A 13,167-nucleotide genomic window follows, 5' to 3' on the forward strand; every position below is an offset into this window, starting at 1 on the left:
AACCGGCGAGGTCCCGCCCCCAGGGCGCACGAGCCGCTCAGCCCCGCCCCTCAAGGCGTACCAACGGCCAGCTCGTACTCCTCATACTCCTCAAGGCAGTTATTATTCCCCAAAACACTAAAACGGTCTATACCGGCTCCTCAAGACGCTTCAAAGGCCGAGCTCCGCCCTACATTATGTGTAATTAGGCCGGGTCCGTCGGAAGCGCGCCAACGGACAGGCCCCGCCCCTTGAGAAACTCAAACCACCAGGCTCCGCCCCACAGGACACTCCAACGGCCGGGCCCAGCCCCTCAAGCAGCACAAGAGGCCAGGCTCCGCCCTACCGAACGCTCCAACCGCCCGGCCCCGCCCCCCAGAACCGGCTAACGACCCGGCCCCGCCCTCGAGGCGCCCCAGCGGCCAAAGCTCCGCCCCGCCGAGCGCTCCAACCGCCCAGGCCCCGTCTCATAGGACACGGCAGCGGTTAGGCCCCGCCTCCCGAGGCACGCTTAGGACCAGGCCACGCCCCCAAAGGGCCCCACACCGGCCAGTCCCGCCCCTCGAGGCGCGCCAACTGTCCTCCCCCGCCCCTCGTGCGCCGAGACGTGAGGACGCCGGCGTCGTAGGCTGAGGTGGCAGCGGTCCTGCAGACATGGAGCTGCCGCAGATGCCGGAGCTGGTGGGGCTGTCCCTGCTGGTGGGGCTGCTGGCCCTAGTGGCCACGGTGGCGGTGGCCCGGGGCTGGCTGCGGGCCGAGGAGGACAAAGCCAGCCAGCCCGTCCGTAAGTATCCCGGACCTGGTAGCGGTAACTCCATGAGGACTTTGCTCCCGGCCGCCGCGTGGTCTCAGGAAGCCTAGAGACTCACGAACCTCTGTTTCCCCGGTTGTGAGATGAGCCTCCCGTGCAGACATCGGGTTGCATGTTCGGCACTGATTACATCTCAAGGGCAGGACTCTGGGTGCTAGGCTCCTAGGTTGTAGGTGACTTTTCCTGGGACAGCACCTCCTCTCCCACTCCACCCCCCACCCCTTGTCCCTGACCTCGGGGCTGCTACGAAAACTCAGTTAACTCCCCAAGTTTCCTGTTGGAAAATGGGGGTCATTTGAAAATACTCTTCGGCCAACTCTGACGGGCAGGAACGTTCACTGAACCACTCTTACCTATTGATAGTCTTTTTAATTTGTTCAGTAAATGAGACAGATGTAAAAGTGCCTGTCTACACTGGCTACATGGCTTCTCTTGAGCTTTCTCATCAATGTAGAAATGCTTTTGTAACTTGGTTATACTATCTCATTCAATGCTTGACCTTTGTTTTTTTGGTTGTTTTGTTGTTTGGTGTTGTTTTTGAGAAAGGAAAGTTCAGGTTGGCCTTAAACTCACTATGTAGCCAAGTCTGATTTTCAACTCCTACTCTTCCTGCCTCCACCGCCTGAGTGCTAGAATTATAGGCATATACCACCAAGTCTGGTTTCAGTATCTTTTTAAGGAAACCAAGACTTGAAGCGGTTAAATAACTTATCCAAGACCAGATCCTTCCGTTTTCCTTGTGTGTTGGTCCCTAGGTTGTCATGCATGCATGCCTACAATCCACACTACACTGGCCAAGCCGGGAACCCACCCAGCTGTGTCAACTCATAGAGAGGTGCTGTACGGACTCAGCAGCCTCTGCAAGATCACTCTGAGGGCTGGGGATGTAGAGTGTGTACCCTTAGCATGCATGGGGCTGTACTTTCAGTCCTCGGTGTGGCTTTAAAAACAGAAGAAAAGATCACTCAGTGATAAAGACCAAATCCAACTCAAGTCTGATTTCTAAGCCTTTAAAAAAAAAGCTTAAACATTTTTTAAAATTGTGTGTGTGTCTATTGGTTTGTCCACGTTTATGCAAGTATCCTTGGAGACCAAAGGTGCCATAGTCTCTGGAACTAGAGTTATAGTTGGTTGTGAGTCACCTGATTTGAGTACCAGGATTTGGTTCTCTGAAAGAGCAATATATGCTTTTAACTACTAAGCCATCTCTCCAGCCCCCCCCCCCTTTTTGTTTGAAGTTGAGGCCTTGCATATTCTAGGCAAGCCCTCTACCATTAAGGTATAATCCTAGCCTCCACCCCCTTTTTAAAGGAACATGTGGGTGGATGGACATACATCTTGTACACATGAAGATCAGAAAACAACTTTGTGTATCATTAGGAACACTAGTTGCTTCCATTGAGACAGGGTCTCATATTGACCTGGAGCTCATGATTAGGTCAAGCTGGTTGGCCAGAGAGCCCTGGAGACCTTCCTGAATTCCACCTCCTGAGTTCTGAGACTACATGGCATTTTTATGTGGGTTCTGGGTGTCCTCACACTTGAAAAGCAAGCACTTTACCTACTGAAGCATCCCCCCAGACCCCCCAAGCATCTTTTTGTACACATCACTTTCTCTCCTCAAGGACAAAGGCCCTATCTGGCTCGTGTCTTGGTGCTCCACCCAGAGCCTAGGCAGTCCTAGGTACTTGGGAGATGCTTCTGAGTGAGTGTATGGATAAATGACATGACTCTTCCTTCTAGGCCAAGAAGCAAACGAATCCAAGAAGTCAGGATCCAAGAAGCAGAAACATAACCATCGGGTTCGTAAGGAGAAGCCTCAGCAACACAACTTTACCCACCGCCTTCTGGCCGCAGCATTGAAGGTACTTGGTACTCCTGGGTACTGAACACGTGCAGCATGAAGACCCACACCCCCACAGACTTTGTCCTTTGTAGTAATCTGCATATTACATATACCTCTAACTTATCAGGAGAGTAGGCATACCCCATTCTGGCCCTTCTGCTCCCTCCTTCCCTTATAGTACTGAGATTGAATCCAGGCCCTTGTGCATGTTAGATGAGCACTCTACCACCAAGTTGCATCTCCAGTCCTTAATTGGCAGATTCTACATAAGTGCTCTGCAGCTGAGCACCTTACTGGGGGATTCTAGGCAGTCACTGTACTGGTGAGCTACAATCCTAGCCTACTTTCTACTTTTTATTTATTTTTGTCTGCTCTTAATTTTGAGATAGTTTCACTAAATTGATTGGGCTGGCTTGAGACTTTCTCTGTAGCCCAGACAGGCCTTGAACTTGAGATCCTACTGCTCCGGCCTCTTGAGGAGTAGCTGGGATTATAGAACTGAACTACCAGGGCTAGCTTATCCTCTTTTATCCTCGGCTTGTTGGTCACTCAGGCGCCAGGGCCACAGAGTGGCAGCCCTAGCTAGGTTCATCCTCCTGTCCACTGGAGAAGGTCTCATTTATACTTCCTGCATTCTTTTTCCTAGAGCCATAGTGGGAATATATCTTGCATGGACTTCAGTAGCAATGGCAAGTACCTGGTCACCTGTGCAGATGACCGCACTGTCCGAATCTGGAGCACCAAAGATTTCCTTCAGCGGGAGCACCGCAGCATGAGAGCCAATGTGGAGCTGGACCATGCCACCTTGGTGCGCTTCAGCCCTGACTGCAGGTGGGACAGGACAGAGCCTCAGGCTCGCCTGCAAAAGCCCAGCTCTTGACTTTGGCCTTCCCAAGTCCCGTTGGGGCTTAGTGAGGAGGGACTGAGAGTCTACCTTGAGATGACAGAGAGAGAGCATCCATATAGTATGGCCCCTCCTGTGGCCCTTGGAGGTTCTGCTCTGTAAGAAGGAAGCAGGGAGGGAAAATCATTCCTACCCTGAATTTTCCGAAATCTAGCTTTGCCGTGAATTTTGGAAGCTCTTATGACTTCCTACGCTCTAGAAATGAAAGGAACCAAAGCTATGAGGATCCTCTCCTCTTTGTAGTGTAGGACTAAACTCAGAATCTCACATGCTGGCAAGGCCTTACCACTGAGCTATACCCTCAGCCTGTCTTGCTTTTTGGGTTTTAGTTTGTTGGTTGTTTTGAGACAGGACACAGGGCCTTGCTATGTTGTTCTCACTAGGTAATGCAGCTTGGCCCTGAACTTGTGGTCTTTCTGCCTCAGTTTCCCCAGTGCTGGGATTCAGTGTGGCTTTGTGTGCCTTTGTTCAGGGAAACGCAAACAAATGTCTGTTTACCCTAGATAGGGCATCAACAACAAAACCAAAGAATGGTGGTACCATATATAGCTTGGCAAATCAGTGAGTTTATTGGAGTTGCTTATGGGAATATGGGTAAGAGGATGCTTAAAAGAACATGGTCAGGCCGGGCAGTGGTGGCTCATGCCTTTAATCAGAGCACTCGGGAGGCAGAAGCAGGTGGATCTCTGAATTCAAGGCCAGCCTGGGTCTACAGAATGAGTTCCAGGACAGCCAGGGCTACACAGAGAAACCCTCTCTTGAAAAACAAACAAACAAAAAGAACATGAACAACTCTTTGGGAGCCAGATCATAAAAGCCCACCCCAGCGTAGGTAATGACTCACAAAAGCTGTATTCTTGAAGCTGCATATTGAGCTTTAAGGCAGCTCCAGCACACAGTCTTCTGCCAGTCCTTGTTGACTAGTTCTATAACCTTGGGAAGGGACCTTATGAGTCTTGTGACTTTTCAGGGCTTTCTGTTCTCCTTAAGTCTCAAAGCCTCTTCTTTTTTTTTTTTTTTTTTTTTGTTTTGTTTTTTGTTTTTGTTTTGTTTTTCGAGACAGGGTTTCTCTGTGTAGTTTTAGAGCCTGTCCTGGAACTTACTCTGTAGACCAGGCTGGCCTCGAACTCACAGAGATCCGCCTGCCTCTGCCTCCTGAGTGCTGGGATTAAAGGCGTGCGCCACCACTGCCCAGCTTCAAAGGCTCTTCTATTTAGGGAGGGTATTTTCATGTTTAGTGCTAAGGATCAAACCCAGAGCCTACCACTGACATACATCTCTGTCCTTGAAATACTGTGTTTTGCTTTTTGTGCGTGTAGGCCAGAGGACAGCAGATGTTGAGTTTTTTTCTTTCTATATACGGGTTCCTGAGTATTCTTAAGTCACGTTAGCCTTGCCAAGCAAGTGTTTTTTAACCTGCTGAGCCATCTCATTGGCCCTCTGAATAGTTTTTATGAGATTTTGAGGGGCTGGAGTGAGATGGTTCAGGGGTTAAGAACACTGGTTGCTCTTACACAGGACTGGGGTGCACTTCCTAGCATGCATGTAGCTAGAGTTTTCCTGCCTGGCCCAGAGTCAGGACAAATCTCTCTCACCCGCCAGTCCCAAGCCGCTTAAACCCGATCAAATAAACACAGAGACTTATATTGGTTACAAACTGTATGGCCGTGGCAGGCTTCTTGCTAACTGTTCTTACAGCTTAAATTAATCCATTTCTATTAATCTATACCTTGCCACGTGGCTTGTGGCTTACCAGTACTTTACATCTTCCTTGTCCTGATGGCGGCTGGCAGTGTCTCTCTGACTCAGCCTTCCACTTCCCAGCTTTATTCTCCTCCTTGTCCCGCCTACACTTCCTGCCTAGCCAATGGCCAATCAGTATTTTATTTATTGACTAATCAGCAACACATTTGCCATACAGAACATCCCACAGCACTTCTCCCATTTTTTTTTTTTCAAAAAGGAAGGTTTTAACCTTAACAAAGTAAAATTACATGTAATTTGGGAATTTGGGCGTAGCTTCTCTTACTACTTCCTGCTGGAGGGGGGCACTGTATCTTATGGGGACATAAAGAAAATTTTAGGATTATGGAATAGTCCATGAGGGTGTATCGTCTGAGCCAGTTGCCTTGAAACCATTCCGGATGTTGGGTCATCTGGGCCATGGTGTCATCGGAGACCTTTCAGGGGGTCTTGGCTGGTCAAACCTGATGTATCTTAATCTGGAACAAATCCATAGCCTTTGGCTTTCTGTGGGAACAAAAGCAGAGACTCTTTTCCAAAGCAACATATCCTTATATCCAAATTTTGAAGTCAAGGTACCTTTAAAATATACATTTCGGCATAACTCAACAGCTTTTACAATCAAATGTTTTTCTGCAGTTAAAAATCCCAAAGACAACACAATCCAGATTCTCTGTGTAATATTCATCTTTACGTGGCTTGTTTTCTATATTAATTTTACTGTCTCTTTAAAGACTTTATTTTTTAAAACTATGTATTTGTTTATATAACTGTATATATCACCTTTTTTGTCTCTTTCAAGTCCCACAGCACATGCACTGTTATAACTCCAGTCTTAGGGGAGCCTATGTCCTCTTCTGGCCTCTAAGGGCACCAGGCATGTGGTGCACAAACATGCATACACACAAAGTTTAAAGCTAAAAAAAGTTTTTTTTTGAACCCAGAGATCTATAGTAAGACTATACCATAGGGCAAGAGGGGCAATCTTGATTTTCTGTGGGATCTAGAACACATAGGCCTCTGTCCAGGGAAGAAAATGACTTCTCTTTTGCTGTCTCTAGAGCCTTCATTGTTTGGCTGGCCAATGGGGACACCCTCCGTGTCTTTAAGATGGCCAAGCGAGAAGATGGGGGCTTTACCTTCACAGCCACCCCAGAGGACTTCCCTAAAAAGCACAAGGCGCCCATCGTCAACATCAGCATTGCTGACACAGGTAGGGAAGTCTAGTGGGTGGAGCTTACTCAAGGCATGAGAAAGTGCCTGAATCATAACTTGTTCTTGGTTTGTTCTGTTTTAAAGGTTTATTCATTTTTACTTTATGTGGTGGGTGTTTTACCTGAGTGTATGTCTGTGTACCACTTGCATGCAGTGCTCACAGAGGCCAGAAGAAGATGTGGGGTCCCCTGGGACTAGAGTTACAGCCAAGTGCAAGCTGCCATGTGGGTGCTGGGGATTGAACCCAGGTCCTTTGGAAGAACAGCCAACGCTCTTAACTGCTGAGCCATCTCTCCAGGCCCCCCACCCCCTGTTTTACAGTGTGTGTGTGTGTGTGTGTGTGTGTGTGTGTTATAGCACACATGTGGAGGTCAGAGGACAACCTGTAGAAGTTAGCTCAATCTTTTCAACACGTGGGAGTTGAATGCCAGTCATTAGGCTTGGTGACAAGTACCTCCTCCTGCATCTCGCCATCCCTCTGAGTTGTGTTTGTTGAAGGAGTTGATAGTGCCTGAGTTTTGCCTGGCATCATTGTGACCAAAGAGCTCTGGCCCTGTGCTTCCCTAGAGTCCGTAAGAGCCATACTTCTTAGAGTAGTTCCTCGTTGTTTCTTTGGGAGGTGACAGTTGCTCTGGTCATATCCCTGGCCTCACAACTTTCCTCTCCTCATCAGGGAAGTTCATCATGACAGCCTCTAGTGACACGACTATCCTCATCTGGAATCTGAAACGTCAGGTGCTATCCACGATCAATACCAACCAGATGAACAACACTTACGCTGTTATCTCCCCATGTAGCAGGTAAGGAAGAGAAAGAGGATAGGTAGAGAGCAGAGGTAGTTTTGAGAAATGGGGTGGGGACACCTGGATGTAAGCCCTAGCTCTCCAAAGCATGAAAGGATTTCCCACAAGCCCCCATCGTCCTTAGTGTCTGTTTCTTCACCTACAGTGTGTTTATTTTTGCAGTGCTGAGGATGGAAAGCAGAGCGTTGTGCACGTTAGGCAAACACCCAAGCACTGCACATCGGAAGCCCCTCATCATGGGCTTCATCCCACTTGTTTTGTTTTGAGTCCAGTGCTCACTGTATATCCCTGACTGGCCTGGAACTCACTGAGATCTGCCTGCCTCTGTTTCCTGACAGCTTGGATTAAAGGCTGTGCCACCATACCAGGCCTTTTAAAAATATTTGTTGGTTTGGTTTTATTTGTTCTGAGACAGGATCTCAGTGTGTAGACCTTGCCAGCCTGGAACTCACTATAAAAAACCAGGGTAGTCTCAAACTCACAAGAGATCTGCCTATTCTTGCCTCTTAAGCATTGGCATTAAAAGTATGCATCACCGGGGCTGGAGAGATGGCTTAGAGGTTAAGAACACTGGCTGTTCTTCCAGAGGTCCTGAGTTCAATTCCCAGCACCCACATGGTGGCTCACAACCATCTGTAATGAGATCTGCCTCCCTCTTCTGACCTGCAGGCAGAACACTCAGTATTTACATAGTAAGTAAATAAATCTTTAAAAAAAAAAAAGTTTGCATCACCACACCCAGTCTTATTATATTAATTTTAATTTTAGTTTGAGACAAGATCCTGGTAAGTTATCTATACTGCCTTCCTGTTTACTCTGTTAGCCCAGGAAGGCCTTGAACTAGAGATCCTCCTGCTTCAGCTTCCAGACTAACTGGGATTGAAGGGTCACACCTCCTTGCCTGACACGGAAACACTTTAAAAAGGTTCCTTAGAAGCAGGGCTGTAGCTGTAGATGACTTGCCTTGTGTTTATGAGACCCTAGATCCATGCCTAGCATCACCACAAGGTGCTGTTTCTCCAAAGAGAGATGGCTAAGAGCTGTTAGGACAAGATGTCTTTAACATTTGAATTTTAAGAGTGTGGGTTATGTGACAGGTTTGTGGGTTCCTGTGGCTTCACCCCAGATGTGAAGGTCTGGGAGGTCTGCTTCGGGAAGAAAGGGGAATTCCAGGAGGTGTTGCGAGCCTTTGAGCTGAAGGGCCACTCTGCTTCTGTCCACTCTTTCGCTTTCTCCAATGACTCTCGGAGGTGAGTACATCCGTGCATTTTCTTTCCTTTGTTTTTTTTGGTAGTTTGGTCTTAGTACAGATAGCCAAGGCTGGCCTTGAAGGCCTCATCCACCTCCCTCTCTCTTAAGTACTGAGATATAGGTGTGTGTACTTACCTGGCAATTTTTTACTTTGTCCTGTTTGTGTTTTTTGACACAGGGTCTCACCTGGTAGCCCAGACTGGCCTTGAACTCATATTGATCCTCCTGCCTTGCCTCAGCCCCCAGTGCTGAGATTATAGGTGTGAACCAGCAAGCTGGGCTGAGCAGTGGGCCTAGCTAGGCTACAGGTCTAGGCTGCCGGTCTGGGCTGCCGGTCTGAGAAGGGTGGAGGACTTGATTCCCAGCAGGCTGTTGACTTGGCTTCCTAGCTGCAGTCCCTTGGGCTGCTCCAGTGCCTTTCCAAGCCGGGGTTGTTGAGGCTCTAGCTGTGATTTCCCACATTACAGGATGGCCTCTGTCTCCAAGGATGGCACATGGAAGCTGTGGGACACAGATGTGGAATACAAGAAGCAGCAGGACCCCTACTTGCTAAGGACAGGCCGCTTTGAAGAGGCCAGCACCATGCCTTGCCGCCTGGCACTCTCCCCTGACACCCATGTCCTGGCCTTGGCCACTGGCACCAGTATTCATCTCTTCAACACGAGGCGTGGGGAGAAGGAGGAGTGCTTCGAGTCTGTCCACGGGGAGTGTATTACTGACTTGACTTTTGACATCACTGGTCGCTTCTTGGCCTCCTGTGGGGACCGTGCAGTGCGGCTTTTCCACAATACCCCAGGCCACCGGGCCATGGTGGAGGAGATGCAGGGCCTCCTGAAGCGGGCCTCCAGTGAGAGCACCCGTCAGAGGCTGCAGCAACAGCTGACCCAGGCCCAGGAGGTCCTAAAGAGCCTGGGGGCCCTGAAGAAGTGACTCTGGCCCTGGGTGGCTCTGCCTGCCCCAGTGGTTGCCACTCTTTCCCAGGTGCCCCTGGGGTGGAGACCTGGAGGAACCTCCCAATTTCCTTCCTGGTGGCCCCTGCTTTTTCCCATTGAAACTATACTTGCATACTTAGATCTATCTCTCTCTCTCTCTCTCTCTCTCTTCTTGTTTGACTCCTCCCAGACTGAAAGGTGCTGTTTTCTCACAGGCCCAAGGGTGGAATCTGTCTTCACCCAGCACTAAGAAGAGGGGTAGAGAGAAGTGAGACAGAGAGAGCAGAGTCTTTGACTGTGTGGCAAAAGACCCTGACACCCAAAGAAGTTTGTGAGTGTCGAGGTCAAACCTGGGGGACACCAGAGAACAAGGTGGCTGTTGTATAAGGAAGGGTGCAGAATGTGTTTTATAATGCTGCAAGGTGAGTCTCCACCTGGACCAGGCTCCTGTTTCCAGCAGGAAAGAATTCAGGACTGGTCTTTGTTGGCAGTGGTCTATAATCACAGCACTGTACAGGCAAAGGCGGGAGGATCAGGGGTTCAAGTCCAGCTTGGACTGCTTAGTGAATTGCAGGACCTCCTGGGCTCCATATGGAGAGAGAGCTTGACTAGAGTTTTTTTCTCTGCATTTCTTCAGTTTTCCTATTTGTAAAATGGGGAACGATGCTCTCTGTGGCCTGAAAAGATGTTGTGAGGCTAAGAGCATTCTAAAGTTCCCATGCATGGAACACAACAGTGCTGTCCAGTGTCATTAACTCTCAGATAAACTTGTAACTCTAACTTTGGTCTGCAACCAGATTAGAAAGAATCACAGCCCTCGGGAAGGCTGAGGCTCCTGGGGCTTGGCTTGCTCATTATCTTGGTTGAATATGGTGGTTTGGTTCCCGTGCCTTGAGAAGTAATGCCATCTTAACATGGCACTCCTCTCTGTGGGAGACCTCGTGGACTTATCACTTCAGTGCCTGTTACATGGGACTAGCTAGTGATGCGGGCTAACACACACAAACAAGACTGGCTCTGCTGCCGAAGACCCACGTTGGTGGGAAGGACCTGGAGGCTGGTGTCTGTGAAGTGCTTTTTGGTCATTCCCAGCTGCAGAGGATGGTGTGGACATGGGGAGGAAGTGGAATACACCCAGTGAGAGATTGGGTCTCAGCCATGTAAATTGGAAGACCGCTTGGATCCAAGGGATAGGGAAGATGTCAGGTCAGGAATCTGGGAGGGCTTGAATCTAGCAAAAAGTACCCATTTCGGTTAGTTTTGATCTCTCGCTTCAAAGGAGGGCCTCTTGCAGCCGTCCTCAGCGCTACAGAATGTTTGAATAAGGCACAACCCTGAAGTTGACCTTGATGGCTCCCTTGTCGGCACCCTCTCCTTCCGCCGCCACTGCTGCATCCAGATGGCCTGCAGCAGCCGCTGTCTCTCCGTCTCTTCTGTTACCATCCTGGTCTTCTCCACTGTCACCTACTCTAGGTAAGGTATTTGTTTCCAGCCACATGATTTCAAGTCACTTTCCTACATAGTTTAGCCAGCTTTTGAAAAACATAAAACAGATCAGATCGTGCCATTCCCAGTTACAAACCCTTCAAAGGCTTCCCTCTGTTCTTGGACTAATAAACCCCTGAGCTCGCTCTGGCCTGCATAGTGTACTGACGTTTTTCCCCTCCTGTGGTCTTTCTTTGCGATGGTGCAGCCCACCCCATTCTTCCTGTTTCTTTACTAACCCAAGCAGTCGACAGGCTCCAGGCACGGGCTGGCCCTGCTTGTGTGCTGCAAGCATTTTTCCTTTCTGTTGGCAGACTTGCCGGTGCGATCCGGTCCTTGGTGACTTTGACTCCAGGCAGTTGCCTCCTCAAACACTCCATCCGAAGTAGCCCTTTCCACCAATCCTGTCCTATTGGTGACATTGGTGCTTTTCTTTCTTTTGTATGACTTGGTGCTTTCTGAAACCATCTTGTTTGGCTATGTATTTGCTCCAGTGCCAGTGATGAGGGCAGTCGAGCGTGTAGCAAAAGGGGGCCTTGGGCAGTCACCTGATGGTGAGATGGAAAGAAATGGTAGAGACTGCAGTGGGCTGCTGGGCATGTGTCCTGGATGCACAGTGGTTGGTAGCCGCTACATGTTGTTTAAGAATTCCCCAAAGTTGCCAGTTTCGGAGAAGTTAGATGTTGGCATCTTACTTTGAAACGAGGCACCACTGTGAACTGGACCAAACACTGATGTAGGACTTTGCGGCTCATCAGTCTCATTGGCACTTAAGGATTGTTCCTTGCTTTTCATTTTGCAGTCCTGGGGATGGAACCCAGAGCTTTCTGCAGGGTAGACAATTGCTCTGCTGCTGAGCCATGCCCCAGGCCTCATTAGGAGATGCTAGACAATGACTCTCCTGCTCAGCCCCAGCTCCAGCCCTCACTATTAGATGCTAGACAATGACTCCTGTTCAGCCACAGCCCCAGCCCCTCACTGGAAGATTCTAGGCAAAGGCTCTCCAGCTCAGCCACAGCCACAGTCCTTACTAGGCAATGCTAGACAATGACTCTCCTGCTCAGCCACAGCCCCAGCCCCTCAGTGGGGGATTCTAGGCAAAGGCTTTCCCGCTCAGCCACAGCCTCAGCCCCTCAATGGGGGATTCTAGGCAAAGGCTCTCCAGCTCAGCCCCAGCCCCTCAATGGGGGATTCTAGGCAAAGGCTCTCCTGCTCAGCCCCAGCCCCAGCCCCTCAATGGGGGATTCTAGGCAAAGGCTCTCCAGCTCAGCCCCAGCCCCAGCCCTCACTGGGCAAATAAATGCTCTGCACTGGGCCTCCAGCACTAGTGTGTGAATTGCTGAAGAATGCATTGGAACATGAGCTTCACAAAGGCAGAATTCTTGATGCCTTGTTCTGGGTCCCAAGTCAAATAGCTGGGACAGAGTAAGCTCTCAATAAATAGAACTCAGACTAGAAGTAATTGACAAAAAAATTGAATTTCTTTTGTTTTTCTGCACTCGGCTCTCCACTGTGGATTGAGGTTTCTGATGAGATCAGCCATATTGAGGGCAGTATGGCCACATAGAGATTTGGGTTTCTGGATATACAGCTCTGCCTTATGCTGTGTGTGCATGTGGGGTCTGGTGCACGTCTACTTTGGTTGTCAGAAGCAGCTGGAAAGGCTTTCACTTGCTTTTGAATGTGGGCTTTGAGAAGTAACTGGTGTCACGGCTGCAGAGGGAAGGTAGGGAACCCAAGAATGCTGAGCCACTGAAGTCAGAAGTCTGTTCTGAAATCAGCCACGTCACTCACCTGGGGCTTGGAGTGGGGTGATCACATAGGCTGTCTTGAGCTTGTCTCCTCGTCTGTAAAATGGGAATAAATGCTGTCCTGTCTACCTTGCTGTGTTGATTCTTTGTGTGTGCGTGTTTGTTTACACTGGGGATTAGACATGTGGTCTTGCCCCAACCCCATTTTTTTGTGTGTTTGTTTGAGACAGGGTCTCACTTTGTAACCTTGGCTGGCCTGGAATTCATAGAAATCCACCTGCCTCTGCTTCCTGGGTACTGGGATTCAAGGCATGTGCTACTACACAGCTCTTTTTACCTTTCTTTTGAGCTAGTATCTCATTAAATACTTTGCCTTTGAACTTGAGATAGCTGAGCTTGACCCTCTTGAGTAGCAGAGCTGCATCTTCATGCCTGGTAGCTGCTATT

General features: G+C 49.2%; 1 protein-coding gene across 2 annotated transcripts; it reads left to right on the forward strand.

Moving 5' to 3' along the window:
- Positions 1 to 569: 569 nt before the first annotated feature.
- On the forward strand, positions 570 to 12,849 carry Tbl2 (transducin beta like 2). Of its 2 annotated transcripts, XM_052753968.1 has the most exons (7): positions 570 to 763; positions 2,534 to 2,655; positions 3,283 to 3,467; positions 6,345 to 6,496; positions 7,172 to 7,298; positions 8,399 to 8,551; positions 9,020 to 12,849. In XM_052753968.1, the coding sequence occupies exons 1-7, from the start codon at positions 634 to 636 to the stop codon at positions 9,480 to 9,482; spliced, it is 1,332 nt and encodes a 443-aa protein (XP_052609928.1). In that variant the 5' UTR covers positions 570 to 633; the 3' UTR covers positions 9,483 to 12,849. The 2 variants fall into 2 exon arrangements, with proteins under 2 accessions (XP_052609928.1, XP_052609929.1); XM_052753969.1 differs by lacking the exons at positions 570 to 763; positions 2,534 to 2,655 and having other exon boundaries at positions 3,331 to 3,444.
- The last annotated feature ends 318 nt before the right edge of the window (positions 12,850 to 13,167 follow it).

The sequence above is a fragment of the Peromyscus californicus genome, unplaced genomic scaffold (genome assembly GCF_007827085.1).
Source record: "Peromyscus californicus insignis strain IS unplaced genomic scaffold, ASM782708v3 Scaffold_2__1_contigs__length_46816999, whole genome shotgun sequence".
NCBI classification, from domain to species: Eukaryota; Metazoa; Chordata; class Mammalia; order Rodentia; family Cricetidae; genus Peromyscus; species Peromyscus californicus.

Bases quoted from the DNA above. Each gene is read 5' to 3' on its own strand.
- Tbl2 (XM_052753968.1), top strand. From the start codon at position 634: ATGGAGCTGCCGCAGATGCCGGAGCTGGTGGGGCTGTCCCTGCTGGTG. The intron at 764-2,533 runs GTAAGTATCCCG...TCTTCCTTCTAG, and splicing joins CAAAGCCAGCCAGCCCGTCC to GCCAAGAAGCAAACGAATCC. The intron at 8,552-9,019 runs GTGAGTACATCC...CCCACATTACAG, and splicing joins TTCTCCAATGACTCTCGGAG to GATGGCCTCTGTCTCCAAGG.